The 17,053-nt window shown below is 35.0% G+C and overlaps 1 protein-coding gene across 1 annotated transcript; it reads right to left on the bottom strand.

Annotated features, from left to right (window-relative positions):
• Positions 1-15,155: 15,155 nt before the first annotated feature.
• LOC128856549 (uncharacterized) lies at positions 15,156-16,198 on the bottom strand. Its single transcript, XM_054091854.1, has 2 exons — positions 15,601-16,198; positions 15,156-15,538 (listed from the first exon to the last, which is right to left on the bottom strand). The coding sequence occupies exons 1-2, from the start codon at positions 16,016-16,018 to the stop codon at positions 15,531-15,533; spliced, it is 426 nt and encodes a 141-aa protein (XP_053947829.1). The 5' UTR covers positions 16,019-16,198; the 3' UTR covers positions 15,156-15,530.
• Positions 16,199-17,053: the final 855 nt, after the last annotated feature.

Genomic DNA, 17,053 nt, shown 5'->3' with positions numbered 1-17,053 from the left:
ATCCCTATTTGATTCCGACCGCTTTTTTGCATGTGTGCAAGGCAATGTTGGCCTTTTGAACTCTATTTGCAGAATGTAATGGGCTGGGAATGTACGGATGACCAAGGCACTCTTAGGTTATGGAGGAATCACTTCCATTCTAGTTGCTTGATAGTGGATGTAGCAGCGTAGATGGGGAAGTAGATTCAGATACTCTAGTCGCTGATGCACCCGATTTTGATGAAGTGCGCAAAACTAATACGGCAGTGTAAGATGACGTTGTGCGCTACCACAAGCACCGTCAGAATTGGAAGCAACCTCTTCGAGCCGTTCGATACCAAGGGAGGTTTCAGACCAGGCGATTCTCTATCTTGCGTCTTTTTCAATCTCTTGCTGAAAAAAATCTTTCGCTCTGCCGAGTTGAACCACACTGGTATTATCTTTCATAAGAATACCATGCTACTAGCATATGCCGACGACATCGATATTATCGACGAAACCAACCGCGTTGTATGCTCAGCATACTTCAGTTTAAGGAGAGAGACGATTAATGTGGGTCTTGTGGTGAATGGGGGTAAATCAAGGTACCTGCTGTCAACACACAGGGAATCTTCGCGTCTTGGATAATATGTCAGTGTTGACAACCAACAATTCGAAATTGTGAAGGAACTGTTTACCTTGGGACCAGTATTAATAACAGAAATGATGTCAGCCTAGAAATCAAAGGGAGAATAACTCTTGCCAACAGGTGTTACTTTGGGCTCAGTAGGCAACTGAGAAGTAGAGCTCTCTCTCTCTCGAAGGACTAAACTGGCACTCTACAAAACGCTCATCATTCCCGTCCTAATATATGGCGCAGAAACATGGACGATGTCAAAAGCGGATGAAAAAGTTTTGGGAGCCTTCGAGAGGGAAATTCTGCGTAAGATCTTTGGTCCCCTCTGCGTTAGTGAGGAGTACCGCGTACGGCGGCTAAGCTGGCTTGGCCATATCATCCGTATGAGAGAAGACACCCAGCAAGGCGAATTTACGAAACGGTACTCCAAAAAGGAAGGCGTGGAAGAGGAAGACCACATCTCCGTTGGAAAGACCAAGTGCTGCACGACCTGTCTTCAGTCGAGATATCCAACTGACACCAACGAGCGCAGGGCAGAAACAGCTGGCGCGCCATTTTGCATTCGGCCAAAACCGACACACGGTTGTAGCGCCACATAAGTAAGTAAGTATAATGGGCCATATGACAAAATACACAAAACTTGCAAGTATAAGAATCCTGATTAAAAAGTGTGAAACTTTGATGAAAATTCGTTGATTTTTTTAGTTTTGCACAAAGCTAGAAGCTTTGAATTATGTGGCTTTTATAAACCATAACATAAAAAGAAGGTAGTTACGCTCAAGGCACATTAAGGTAGGTAGTAGCAGTGGAGCAGCTTATTTGATTTTTTTCTCTATTTGGTCTGTAAACTGTCAATCTTTGTTTTTGGATTTTGACATAATAGAGCCCAAAAGCAAAAAAGAAAAAAAAGTAATCAAAATGATTTTTTTTTTAATTAGCAAAAAATTGTTGAATTTCTCACTTTTTGTTTAATTTTCTTGGTTTAACTAGAAGCTATACTATACTAAAATACAATTTTTTTGGGTTTTTGGTTTCAGTTGAAAATTGCGACCTGCATCTTTCCCGCCGCACGACACTTGCACACTCGAGACGCCTTGGCAAAATGCTTATACCAGGCATAATATGACATATATTTTAATGAAAAAATTTGAGAAGACTGTTGAAATATATAGCAATAAAATCTGAAAGTTTCGCTTAAATCGAATATATCTTTCCTTCCCAAAAAATCCATGAAAAAATCGATTTTTTGAAGCTTCTAAAGCAGGCTCCCCCCTTAAACTAACTCCATATTTGTATTATGGCATAAACCATACTTTTATAAAAACAAAAAAAAAATTAATTAAAAATAATTAAATGGGCGAAGTTTTGTCATACATATGTCGCGCTGCTATTATTGTGAACACAGGCGTATATACATACATACATAATTGTTTACTGGTGTCACCAACATTAGACTCCAGTAATAAAGGCGTCACTTGCGGTAATAAATGCTAATTTAATTACTCGAGATCATTTCGACGGGTATGAAGTATTTGCGTTGCATTTGTCAGTAATAAACATTTCTTAGTATACATTTTCGCTTTTTTACAAGATCAAGACGTCAATAGGAAAAAAACATACGAGTACATACATATGTATACAAGTAATAAAGTCAAGGAAATTCTCTTATTACACAGGTTGACAAATAATTAATCATGTTTTTACCCAAGAATTCAACTGTTGAATTCCTATGTGAAATAGTGAGCTGACTTCGAAAATCTACATAACATACAAAATAACGGTTATGGAAAGAAGAAAAATGGTTGATCACAAAAATGTCTAATATTTAGAGAATCAGTTGGGCCAACTGATATATTTAAATAAAGGCAATTAAATTTTCTACCCTTATTAATGTTTCAAGAAACCCCAATCTTTCAAGGTTGACAAAGTTAAAAAATTGTTTTTTTGCAAAACTTCCAAAGTTTTATATTTATACAGTAAGAAATATGTACAAAAATTCTTTTTTTAATTATGATGCAACTTTTTTTTAATCCATAACCGTTATTTGGCGATATCTTGAAAATTACATGACAGAAAAAAGGGGATTTCATATAGCAACTGAATTGTCTCATTCTAGGGTTTTTTGACTGTAAACTAGTGTAATTAATACAATTATACATTAAGTCGATGTGACTCACTGTTGAAATGCAGGATCTGCTTGTTGAGGTTAAAACTAGAGCGAGTCTGGTTAAAGCACAAAAATGCAATATAAAGGGTTTTCTAATAGCCATAGGTCGATGTTGGCAGGCAATGGCAGCCATACAATTTTTGCCGCGTCTGTCAAATTTGTTGGCTATTATTCATTTAGTTACACATGCCAAGTAAAGTTACATGAAAGAGCAACACATGCAGATGGTAAAACTTTATTTTCAACTCTATGAGAGTCAAATAGTTATATCTGGTAAAGGTGACGTGAATTGGCCTCCAAGATCTTGTGATTTCACTGCCTATTTCGTGTGGAGTTCTCAAAGCCACTGATCTATGCTAATAAACCATAATCGATTGCTGGCCTCAAAAACAAGATAGCCGAAATCACTGCTCAAATTCAACTGGATATATGCAGCAGAGTCATTGTAAACTGAATCTCTAGAACCTGTGCCACTGTGGGAAAAAGCTGCTAACATATCAAAGCTATCATAGGTATTTCATACAAAATGGCATACATGAAACTTCCATATACAAAATAATTTTCTTAAAATCTCACACAGCTTGTTTTAAGTAATTTTGGCCCCGCTCTAATTGGAAAACCTTACACTTATAATTAGTTATGACACTACTAGTCTTCCTTAAAGTACTCTCATATGCTGTATGCACTTTGCTCGCCTTCTTTTTATGGCTTTTAATGAAGTGATTTCATTTCATTCGCGGAACAAAGTATTGCCTAATCTACATAACGGGTTTCTCCACGGTGACATAACAAACTTATACAATATTTAAGATTTATATTTTAAATACAAATGCACTCATAAATTTATATATAATCTGGTAATATGAAAACTTTGCCCAATGTTTCAATTTTTATTGTAGCTCTTCTTAGCCAGTGCCAGTTTTTAAGTGGAATAATTATCTATAATTACTCATCTTCTCAATAAATAAATAATTAAAAATATATTTTAGAAAATATACGAGTGTAAGAAAAGTTTAGAAATTATTACAAAATACTATTGGGAGGTTGAATTAGTTTTAAAGGTGACACACAAATGGCGCTATTTATCACTTTATCGCGTTGGCAATACTAAATATATATTCATGACAAAGCCTCATCCCTAGGCTTTGTTTATCAGTATCTGTCATTTCGCTGAAGTATAAACAACGCAGTGTTTTCGTGCTCCGAGTATGTCAACTTTCGTGCCGTCGAAACGCAATTTGCGGGAAGCTTTGCTTTTCTGCTTCAATTTGAAAAAAAATACAGCCCAAGCCCGTGAATTGCTGCAGGAGGCCTACCCAGACCATACTCCGTCGATTTCAACATGTGAGTACTGGTTTCGACGATTCAAAAGTGGTGATTTTCACATCGAAGACAAGGAGCGTCTTGGCCAGCCCAAAAAGTTCGAGGACGCGGAATTGGGGGAATTGGTAAACGAGGACTCGTGCCAAACCCAAGAAGAGCTTGCTGAATCATTGGGCGTTGAGAAATCAACCGTTTGCAAGCGTCTAAAAGCGATGGGAATGATCCAAAAGCAAGGACATTGGGTCCCGTACGAGTTGAAGCTGCGCGACGTCGATCGGCGACTTTTTACGTGCGAATTGCTGATCGAGCGACAAAATCGGAAGGGTTTTTTGCATCGGGTGGTGACTGGCGACGAAAAATGGATCCACTACGATAACCCAAACCGCAAGAAATCATGGGGTTTGCCCGGCCACGCATCAACGTCGACGGCCAAGCAGAATATTCACGGCAAGAAAATCATGCTCTGCATTTGGTGGGATCAGGTCGGCGTCGTATATTTTGAGCTGCTCCAACCGGGCGAAACAATCACGGGGGATCGTTACCGACTGCAAGTGATGCGTTTAAGCCGGGCATTGAAAGAAAAACGGCCGGAAACGGTAAAAAGGCACGACAAGGTTATTTTGCAACATGACAACGCTCGGCCGCATGTTGCTCAACCTGTCAAAAAATACCTTGGAACGCTTGGCTGGGAAGTATAGTCGAGACATAGCTCCCTCCGATTATCATTTGTTACGGCATATGAGTCTCGACCCAAATTAGGGGACATCAGAATTCGTTTTAGAGGTATGGTTCCTTCGGCAAAGTTTCTTATTTTGATCCCTAGAATACGATTTTCACAGAGCAATGAGCGATTTTAAATATACTATTACAATTCTTTTACATAATATAACAAAATATAACTTCTATACTTATATACTTTTATACTTTTATACTTATATACTTATACACTTATATACTTATACACCTTTACACTTATACACTTATACATTTATACACTTATATACTTATATGCTTATATACTTATGTACTTAAATCTTTATATACTTGCATATTTATATCCTTATATACTTGTATACTTATGTACTTATATACACATGCTTATATACTTATATGCTTATATAGTCATACACCTACATACTTATACACTTCTATACTTATATATTTGCATTTTGAATTACTTAGACCTTTATAAACTAATGTACTTGAGTACTTATACACTTACACTCTTATATACCCAGTAGTTAACTTATATACTTATGTACTTATATACGTACATAATTAAAAACTTAAAACTTGCAGTAATGTCTAAACTCATCCTACACATTTTTTGCATGAAAATCATACCATAAACAAAACTTGTAAATTGCGCTAAATTCAATGCCAGCAATCATACAATACTGTGAATAATCCAAAACAAATTCACAGGCGGAAAAATAATAAAAAAGATAGAATTGAAAGCGAAAAGTAAATAATACCTTCATACCCAATTAAACCTTATATATTATAGTAAGTAAGGCATTCGCACATACATACATGGATATTGAAATCAAACACGTACAAGCGGTGAATACACCGTTCTCCTCCAAATCGAGGTGTATAAGTATTTGCAGTGCATAAAACAACCAAGGGAAAAACGGCAAAGAACTCTACAAATAACTTTAATTTCAGGAGTAATAAAACCCCTTGTGAAAAATAAATATTTCTAAACTCAAAACGCTCACAGCTCAACTCCTGAAAATGTCACCATCCATTCAGGAGCGAATGTGAGAAAATATGAAGGTGAATAATTCAAAGGAAAGGCCATTGCTCTTTACACTAACGGGTTCAAGGTAGACTTGGGTCATGATGGAAAGAATAATGAGATGGCGCCTATCGTGGCCCCGTTACTTTGTTCTCAGCAAATTTGACAATGATTTATGCCGTTTAAGCACCAGTATGGTCCGATTACCATTTTCGTAACTTGATTTAGGATTTTTTTTTTTGCTATTTAGTATCGGAGTCTTAGTTCTTTTTTCACAACATTTTTCCTGTTCTAATTAAATGTAATTTTTATAATTTTGTAAAATATACAGTTTTTTAAATTAGTTCAATAATTCACTCAGTTTTATTTAGCTTTACTTTTTTTAACACCTGGTCGCATTACCCGCGATTGCAGTGGTTGTTGGTGTTCTTCTGCTTTCAGCAGTCAAATCTCTCTCTCGCTGCTGCAGTGTTGCCTAGCTGTGGATATAAAAACGCACTAAAATGCCCATTTAAAGAAAATAAAGCACCAAATTTTTATTGAATTTAATAAATGTGTTATAGTTATGTATAATTTAATTTATGAGTTTTTTGTTAAGAGAACGACTTTTTTGCTACATTTGAGGTTATGTATATTAACAAGGTAAGGTACTCTGTTCGTAGAAATGTTGTTATACGTTCTACTCAAATATGAACGAGACGTTATCAATAAAACGGTCCGCGGATGACAACTTGAATTTCCATCGTTAAATTCGAAGAACACACTCGAGCTTGACTTGTTTACAGTAGCACAGAAAACAAACTATGTGACATATCACGCTGAAATTTGCCATGTAAGCTTATAACAGTCCTACCAAAAAACAAAAAAATTATTTTTGCCATATGTCATCCGCGGACCGTTTTATTGATAACGTCTCGTTCATATTTGAGCAGAAGGTAGTTTCTTCTGTATTTTCTGGTATTTTGTGGTTTATTTTTGCAATGAATACACCTCTTGATGCCATATGTCCCACTAAGGATTTAGGACCGGAAGGAACATTACACCTCTATGGTTTTAATTCGCATTCAGTAAATTCAAACGCTTTGTAATAAGGTTTTCAATGTTAAGAAGAGTTGAGAGAGGGGCATTTAATATTCTTGCGTTAACCTTAAAAGGAGCAAAAAATTAAATTTACTCTTTCAAAATATGAAATTTTAAAAGAAATAAAAATTTTCATTAACACTAACATCTTCCCAGAGTGACCTTTTTTAACATTCTTTTGTTTAATAATAAAGCTGTTTTTTTAACTTATAGTTTCGGTAGCTTTAAATTAAAAATAAGAAACAAACATCAACTTAAAAATTTTCGCATTTTGATATATAAAAAAGCACTAAATATATTGCGAAGAGCAAATGGTTGGCAACACTGCACATTTTGGCAAAAGTGACGTCACACCCTTTCTGATGGGCGCAATATTGTTTCTATCATTCTTGGACTTGGGTTGTATTTCCCGAGCAATTTGCTATATGTCGCTCAATCAATATGCAATGAAAACAGAAATTGCTTAGTTAATGGACCTCTCTCTTGTTCGAGCTCACGATTGTGAGAACAAGCATTATCTTATTTAGGTGAATCTGTGGCGGTGAGATAGAGATGCTTTCTAGGACTAGTTCACGGAGGAATTCAATTGCACTTTCGTAAACTGCCTAGGAACTATTAAAAAAGTAAAAGCTTATTTAGAATGGGCTATCCGGTAATACGATCAAAACTACTGCTTTATCCTTTAATGAAAGGGAAGGGTGGGAAGAGATCGTTTCACTTACACAATTATCATTTTCTTCAATGTAAAGTAGTTGGCAGTAGTCCTAGATTTCAAGCTCCATTATCAACCTCACGTTAAGCATAATACCTCTGAGATATTAAGTGCTTATAGGTTCCTTAATTCTCGTGGGAAGGAGAGTAAGCCTCGGCGGCTACGCGTAGATGTGCAAAAAAACTTCAGATCGTCGTGAAGAATATGTGAAGGGAAGTTCTGCTAAGCTGCACTTATGGAATTCATAACTATTTTAAGTGAAGTGCTTGGTGATACATATAACAAATTTACTCCGTATGTCAGGTTACAAAATAGTGCCTGGAAATAAGACATCTAACTCTACTTCGACTACCCAAGCCAGCATAAGCCAATGTGAGAATATTTGGGTCAGTGTATAAGATGCCCTAAAGTACTACGTACTCGTATATAGTATATATTTTTAATATTAGGTGCGCAACTAAGTTCCCGCTGTGTGTCCATAGATACCGCCAGCAGTGTATGCTAGTCGATTCTAACATAACCTAAATCTCATAAACCAAGCTTAGATATATGGTAAACAAACTGCTTCGACACATTAGTGATTTTGCTGTGGTATCATTTACTTTTGGTTTTGTGAAAATGTCTGATTTTGTGCCGAATAATCGTCATTTGCGGGAAATGTTGATTTTCCTCTTTCATTCGAAAAACACGGCGGCTGAAGCGTATCGGGAGCTACAAAAAGTTTATGGTGATGCTGCTTTAAGTGAAACAACGTGCCGAGATTAGTTCCGTCGCTTCAAAGACGGTGATTTTAATGTTGACAACCGTCCGCATGAAGGAGGGCCAAAACCTTCGAAGACGCTGTTGGTGTTATTTATTATGAGCTGTTAAAACCAAGCGAAACCATCACTGGGGATCGGTATCGACTTCAATTGATGCGATGGAGTCGAGCACTGCGCGAGAAGCGGCCGCAATACGCGGAGAGGCATGAAAAAGTGATTCTACAGCATGACAACGCTCGTCCTCACGTTGCCAAACACTGAAATGGGAAACACCGAAATGGGAAATCCTATCCCACCCGCCATATTCTCCAGATATTGCGCCGTTTGATTATCATATGTTCCGATCGATGGCACATGGTCTAGCTGACCAGCAGTTCCATTCATATGAAGACATCAAAAAACGGGTTGATCCGTGGATAGCCTCAAAAGATGAACAATTTTACTGCGACGGTATACGAGATTTACGAGAAAGATGGGAAAAAGTAGTAGCCAGTGATGGGCAATACTTTCAATGATTCACTTGTAACCATTTTTTCAGAATAAAGTTGTATTTTCATCAAAAGAACAGCGAGAACTTAGTTGCGCCCCTAATAGCATTCAATAGAGGGCAGTAGTCAACATCCGAGCTAAAAGGCTTCTCATAAACACTATCTACGGCTCTGAGATAGAATATAAGATCATTTGGGTCCTTCTATTCGAAGTGCTTCGAAGTTCATTACTTTTTGGTCAACGCATTTTGCTAGGTGCACTCATACTTTCTACTTAATATAATATAAATAGCATTCGAATTGGGGGATTTTTTAGTCTAAGTGTAGATTAAATTTGCTTTTTTTACTCTACTGGAAAACAGCCCAAGAAATGGAAATGAGTTACCTCCTCGTTTTTGAAAATCGCGGCTAAAAAAAGACGCCACAAAAAGCATATAAACTCGTTTTTATGCGGGAGCAATATTAAGTAGCCCCAGCGGCTTTTTCATGCGATCAATGCCAGTAGTACTTACTTGTACACACACACACATTCCCACAAGTGTTCGCAAACAAAAACAGACATGCCTGCATACGTATGTACGTGCATTTATCTAGAATGCGTGATCTCAACGTTCATAATATATTTGTGCGGTACGTACATACAACTATATATTGAACAATTATTATTAAGGTAGACTATTTATATTTGTTGTCATTTGAAATTACCGCTACGTATACAAGTCAATAGCCACTGATTCATAAAAAAGCAAAACTTCTTTATTAAACTTATTGTAAATATGGGCCGAAGATACAAATTCATGTGGCTTTTTTCTCTTTTTTTGGTAGATTCCAGCGAAGATTTATTGATTTTTATACAACAAAAAAAAACACACATGATTTTCGAGTGCTAATAAATTATTTTATTAAAGAAAAAATAAACAATGCAGAAATAACTGTATTTGAATATTAATAGTAATAAAAAAACTAATTAATGCTTCGCTGGCAGGCGTCTGCCGAAGTTCTCCTTTCATCTCCTTGAGAGCGCCTTGGAATTTGCACTTCTGCAAATTCGTAACCCAATAGGCTCACTTTGGAAATGGATTTTCCAAGCATCCATATTTTGTCAAAAATGGACTCCGACTTTTCCATTTAATGCGGATGATCCATTGTCAGTACAGAATTCAGCTTTCTGGCTCACGATCTGATCATAGGCAACGCAGGAGAGTTAAAACAAACAGCTTTTTACTTCCAGTTTTTACTTAGCCGGCTCCAATTTTTGCATTGCCTTATGATTAAATCCACATCCATAGACACCTAGTAATTACACATATCTATTGTTCATAAGCAATTTAATATTAACCGTTAATTTATATGTTGCTGTTAAGCAGTGAGTAGTCTTTATCATTCTATTGTATCATATCAAACATTCGGGTTTATTGTCAAATTTTGACTATTTATTATATATGTTTTTTATTTAATTTGAATATTTTTTTATGAAAATATAATTAATTCACCTATGAAACCCATATAAATCCAAGCAAGTGGCAAGTTTGAAGTGCCTCAAAAATTACGTTGTTTTTTCACACTTTGTTCTTACCGGCAATAATGTGCATGGGATTTTTTTATATGGAAGAAATCACTTAATGTGAGCTACCTCAAATTTGCTCTTCATTCCACTAAATACAATGGACTAAAAACTGCATACTCCAGAATTTTCTGATATGATTATAAAAATGAGATTGAGAATTTCTACGATATTTGCCTAATACTCGTATAATTAGTAAATTTATCTTTTTACAATTACTAAGGGAACTTTCACTTTGAACTTTCTTTGCTGCTTTCGCCATGGCTGGTAATAATAAGTATTAATGTATTTCAATTTTAATTTAAATATTGTTTAATTGACAAAAATATATTGAAATAAAAATATGTCGTAGTAAAAAAATTCATTCGCATGTTGCTAATTGCTTGATTACACACCGTAAATATATTCACAAACACTTTTATAGGCTGTTGACTCCCAACAAAGAAATTCACATAGTGGATATGTTGGTAGATTTTGTGTGAAAAGTATCGTAATCTTAGTGCTTGAAACTTTACTTGAAATTTACCGCAGAGTTAATCCAGATTTTGCGGCTGTTTGATTTGTGCATGACTCATATGCGCTTGACTCCATTTTCCATGCCCCCTGAGGACATAGATCAAGAAATTGTATAAATTCTATTTATTCTTTGTATTTTTTATAGATATTTTGCTCCATAATAAAAAGGAAATAAAGTAAAGAACATTTTTTAAGTGAATAGAAAAAAATTTTAAATCAAAAATATAAATTAAGAGAAAATTGAAAAATTAACAAATAATTGAAATATAAATAAATTAATAATAACAAAAAAAAGATAATAAAAAATTATTTTAAAAAATTAATTTAAAAAAATTTTAAAATTAATAAAAAAATAATTAAAAAAAAAACTTTTACATAGTTAAAAAAAACTAAAAAGACAAAATTGGAAAATAAACCTTTTCAAATAAGCTTATTTTTACAAAAAGTAAGAAAATAAATTAAAATTAAGGTTAAATTTTAAAAATTTTAAATTTAACTTAAAAAATTTTAAAATTATATTAATAAAAAATTAATTCAAAAATTAATAAAATGTTTTACATAGTTAAAAAAAAAATTAGAAATAAAAAATAAAAATTGTTCAATAATTCAAAATACTTAATTGGAAAATAAACCTTTTTCAATAAGCTTTATTTTCTAAAGAGTAAGAAAATATAAGATTTTTTTTTCAAAATTGATGAATGAAAATGAATTTTTCATACCAAAAAACCTGTTACAATATGTTTTTTATAGAAAATTTACTCTCTCATATTATCTACAGTACAACAAAATTAAGCGTTACTAGGGATATAAGTGTAACTATTGAAAGTGAAATTGAAACTTCTAAGCCTTGCTCGTATAATAAAAAAAGCCCTCTTACAGATGCTGATACTCCAAATTATGCGCCTTTGGTGTTTCCCCAAACCACTACATTTTTTTGTCAATGCTTAGCGTCACTCTAAGCTTTTCTATTGTCTGCATTCATTTCGACCAATCTGTCTTATTATTCTTAGTATGTAGCGAAAGTATACCGCGAACTGAATTTTAATCTATTGAGTTTGCTTTTCGCCCTATATGTGAAGGCTTTCCATAATTTTAGTGTGACGGGTAGATAAATCCTCAAATAGATAGCGCGTCACACTCGTCTAGGTCGCTAAAACAACACACGAATAGATCCGAAGTAACAGCGAAAAAAGAAGATGCTTCATACAATGACGGTGACAGTCCTTTGGTTCTGTCTGCCTAAGCTAAATAATTGGTTTGATGACTCCTACAATGAGACCACGAACTCTTCAGCTTGTCATTGTGCTGAAAATTATTATATATCCAGCGTTTGCACTTACAGCTGTGTACGTTCTTTTTTCAGTTCTCAGTAGTTATATTGAAACCTTTTCTTTTAAATAATTTCATTATCTTTATGTATTTATTCCAAAAAGGGATGGCTAAGCAGCCATGGAGGCACCTGTACGAGGTACCTCATTCAGAGTGGCAAAAGTGCTTCGACAATTGGCTCAAACGCATGCAAAAGTGTATAGATCTTCATGGAGAATATTTTGAAAAACAATAAAGTGATTTTCGATGATTAAAATTTGTTTTTGTTCTCTAATCCCGACATATGCAAGGCACCCCTCGTATTACAACGAATCTGTGTATCGATTACGCAGCCTCACTCGAATGTAAAGTTCATTGCAATAGTTTGAGTTTCTTACTACATATTGAAAAAACGTTACAAAAAATAAATTATAAATATTTATTAATGTAAAGTCAGTGGCTGAGAATAAAAGAGGGATAATAAAAAAGCTTTGTATATTCTTATTTTGATCACAAAATAAATTTATAGCTTGATATTTTTGCTTATTTTGGTGTTTTACAAACCAAAAAAAATTATATCACTTTTTAAAATAAACTGAAAATTTACTTTATATAGTTTTTCCAGGAAGTACTCGGGTCTGATAACTAAATATTTGGATTTACAGAGTTCGGATTTTGATTTTTTTTTTGTTTTTGTTAGAGATGACCCCATACCCTAAAAATGGTAATTTCTTGAATATTAAAAAAGTAATATGTCTAAATTCTTCTTTTTTAATTTTAGCGTATCAATTTTTAGTCAATGGCGTATGATGCCGTAAACTGTAAGCCCTTTTTTCTCGAAACTGCATTTTTTAATTCGGTTGTCCTCGTAACCCGAATAATTCTTGGTTGAGTGACTTGAAATTTTAACGGTATATTCATATTCTGTACATTATATATACTTTTAAATAATAATATTGTTTTTATACATAATATTACCTATTTTTTTTAAACCATTTCCTGTTAAAATGTTGTATTTTGAAATTTCTGAAAACAGTTTTTCTAATTTTTTTTAAGACACAATTTTTTTGTTTTTTAAAACGCGCCTGTTTTACAAAGAATCGACATATAAGAAAAGCTGCATACTTCTAAAATATTTCCCATACGTGTCTATACACTTGGGCTCAAAATAATAGGAGCACGATGAGTTACAAAGTTTTATAAAAGTAAAGTAATTTCTTTTATGGTTTTATAAAGTAATATCTCCTAATTTTGACAAGATCCACAAAAATTTAACCAATTAAAAAAAATTGTCATAACAAATTTTCAACTATTTAATCAGAATTTTTGGAAAACTTCGAGGTATGCTATTTTACAGTCCATTAAAGTTTAGTATAACAAAGCGTAAATTCCGTCAATTTAAAAATTGGTTTTTGCGTATGGCGCTGAGAATTTTCTTACACATGAAGTACACATTTTGAAGCCTTTTATATGGAAAAAATGCTTTACAGCTCAGCAAAAAATAAAATAAAATATTATAACAAAAATACGAAAATTCTGAGCCGCTTAAAACTTGCACTTTGTTATACTAATAATGAATGGGATGTGAAAATGCATATTCAAAACTTTTGAATAAATAGTAGGAAATTAAAAAGAATTTTTTTTATTTGCTAAAATTTTATGAATTTGTCCAAATTCAGAGCTTTGAATTATGTTTTATAAAATCATAAAAAAAAAAGTAAAATTGGGTAATTCGTCACGCTTCTATTATTTTGCACACAGGTACAATACATACTTATGTACCCTATGACCAAAAAGTACCAGGAATGTTTAATTTAGACGAGCCGCGCACGTGGGAACCGGTCCATATTTTTTTCTTAAGTTGGTAGGACTGTAAGATACACATATGTCACTTTTTAGCGCCATCGAATTATTAGTGTCTGCCTGGCCGGCCGGCAAACAATTCTTGGATTTGCATGATGATAACGCGCCGTCGCACCGAGCCCAAATTGTGCTGGATTATTTGACCAAGCACCAAGTAAATACCATCGTACAAGCACCGTATTCCCCTGATATGGCCCGAGTGACGTCCTCTTGTTTCTCAAAGTGAAGTTACCACTTCGTGGAAGGAAATTTCAGTCGATAGAGGAGATCAAAGAGAACGCGACGAAGGAGCTGAAGGCCATCCCTTCGTCAGTCTGCCAGGGGTGCATGGAGGACTGGGTTAAACGTTGGCACAAGTGTGTTGCTTCAGACGGGTCATATTTTGAAGGAGTTAAAATAAATGTGCCTCAAATTTAACTTGGTTTTGTTTTATTTAAACATTCCCGGTACTTTCTGATCATAGGGTATGTATGATGGATAAAAGTTTGCTCACCGTAAATTAAAACCTGCAGTTGGCCCGGCCAAGATCCCTTAGAAAAATTACTCTGCGAAGAAAATCTTTAAAAGCTGTGCTGCTACCTTTTATTTGAGTTTAGTTTGAGAAAGAAATAGTGAATTAAAGCCTGCAGCTGGTCCGGCCCAGATCCCTTAGAAAAATTCCTCTGCGAAGAAAATCTTTAAAAGCTGTGCTGCTACCTTTTATTTGTGTTTAGTTTGAGAAAGAAACAAAAGAAAATATATACATTTTAAAGCTCCTATAATACAGGGCATTTACGGAATTTAGTTTTTTTTTCTGCATACATATATATGCAGGTATTGTCCCGCTCAAAAAAAATTGCTAAAACATGTTTATTTTTTCCGCTGCTGTAGTGACCCCTTAACAAGACTTTTGAACGATGGACTGATGGATGCGTCTAATGTGATTTTAAATTGTAATTATTTCTGTACGTAGTAATTATTATCATTCCTGTAAGACGTCTGCCTTCAACGTACGAAGTTTGACCCAACGATTATAAAAAAAAAAAAAACACATTCCATTTAATGGTTACTCACACAATACATATACTCTCGTATGTATGGGAGTGTACGTGTATTTCCTCAAAAATTTACTGTAAATTTTTAACATCGGTTAGTCTAGCCAATTATTTATAAAAAATTTCATTGTTATATTTAAATATCGTATGTTAATTAGTTATGAATTATTTTTAATGGCAATAATGCCAATCATCTTATTGATTTGTCTTCCTGTCTGCACTAAAAATACTCCACTTAATTCTCTGCACTAAATTTGACATTATTCGTCACTTCGTTACACTTCCCTACGCCGCCTAACTAAATTAGCCAATTCGAAAATACATTAAACATTCGGACGACATTGGCGTAGATGGTCAAGTGTTTGTCCTCTGGGACATTCATGCGTCTGAAAGAGGAAACGATCATCAATACTTGAGGGCGTTACGGATTTTTCGTCGGCCTGCTCACCTTTGCCAGCCGCTACTACAGGCGCAGTTAAAGCTGGGTTACTGCCGGCAACCGGTGCGGCTTCACCGCTCAATGGAGCCAAAGGCACCTTCTCGGTGGGCGCATTTGCTACTACTGCGAATGGGGTTGATGGACCATTGGAATCGTTGTCGTCCGTTAATTTGTGCTTCAGTTCATCGTATTTCTGGGCAACCGTGTTACCGAACTCTTTGGCTGAAGCACCGATTTTGTCAGTCCACGGCTTGGTGTTCTCCTGCAGATTTTCGGCGCCCTTTTGAATTTTGCAGCCCAAATTCTTGAAGAACTGCTTCACCTCACCGTCATCGGAACTCTTTGACGAATCGTCATCACAATCGGCGTGCACAAACGCGACACAGAGTGCGAGAGCCAATATCACGACCAAAGCGAACGATTTCATTTTGTTATGTTTTCTTGTTTATTTTTTTTTATTACTGAAAGTTGGACGTTTCAAGTATTGCAATGTTTCCTTGTGTTTTGTTTGTTTTGAATTTTGCTTTTCTGCGTGTTTTGAAATAAAACGAACTGCTGTTGATAAAAGTCGCGGGACAACTGAATTTCTCACTTGCAGCTTTCAACCAACAAGCGTTTGGTTAAAGCGGTATCGCTGCTTGCCACAACAAGCTTTTCAAGCCAGCTGTATGGCTGGTGTGGTGGGGCATCCGATGAGATAACCAACCAAACTTGTTCCATTCTAGTCATTTGCAGTTGTCCGGGTGGCAGTGGTGGTCAAAAGTATTTATGAAGTATTCACGTTGAAGTGGCTTACCTCGCATGGTTACTCATTCACAATGGATTAGTAATATTTTTCCAAACTTGCGCCAAAAATTATGCAGCATATATGATGAGGTATATATATTAGGTGGTGCAAAAAGTAAGCCCTGCTTTCTTTATCTGTAGAATTCTAAGAAATCCTATTTCTTAGCGACATGTTTATTCAGCATTTTTTATATTTTGAAAATGATATTTGATATGTGGGCGATGTTGCATATTTTAATTTTCTATGCCAATTTCCATCAAGTTTGTCAAGATTTCCGCCTTGACATCTTCAAATTACATGTCAATGGCCATAAGTCTAGTAATTTGGGCATCGAAGATGAGGCACGCCCTGGTAGGCCAATAGTCAAGTCGGATCGGCATATGAGCATTTATTCCATTGCTCAGGAGGTGAAAAGTAATTAAAAAATCGTTGGGAATATTAGGGTTAGGCTGATCTGAACGAGAAGCTCGTTGTAAGTGCAAATCAGATATACACTACTTATGTACTCTATGATTAGAAAGTATCGGGAATGTTTAATTTAAACGAAACGCGCACGTGGGAACCGGCCCATATTTTTTTCTTTTGTTGGTAGGACTGTAAGACACACATCTGTCACTTTTTAGCGCCATCGAATCATTAGTGTCTGCTTGGCCGGCCGGAAATGTGGGCAAACAA

This window comes from Anastrepha ludens, chromosome 3, assembly GCF_028408465.1.
Source record: "Anastrepha ludens isolate Willacy chromosome 3, idAnaLude1.1, whole genome shotgun sequence".
In the NCBI taxonomy this organism is placed as follows: Eukaryota; Metazoa; Arthropoda; class Insecta; order Diptera; family Tephritidae; genus Anastrepha; species Anastrepha ludens.
Note: the sequence above shows the minus strand (reverse complement) of the source record. Positions and strands in the feature narration are given on the sequence as shown.

Coding starts and splice junctions, on each gene's coding strand:
- LOC128856549 (XM_054091854.1), bottom strand. CDS start 16,018: ATGAAATCGTTCGCTTTGGTCGTGATATTGGCTCTCGCACTCTGTGTC.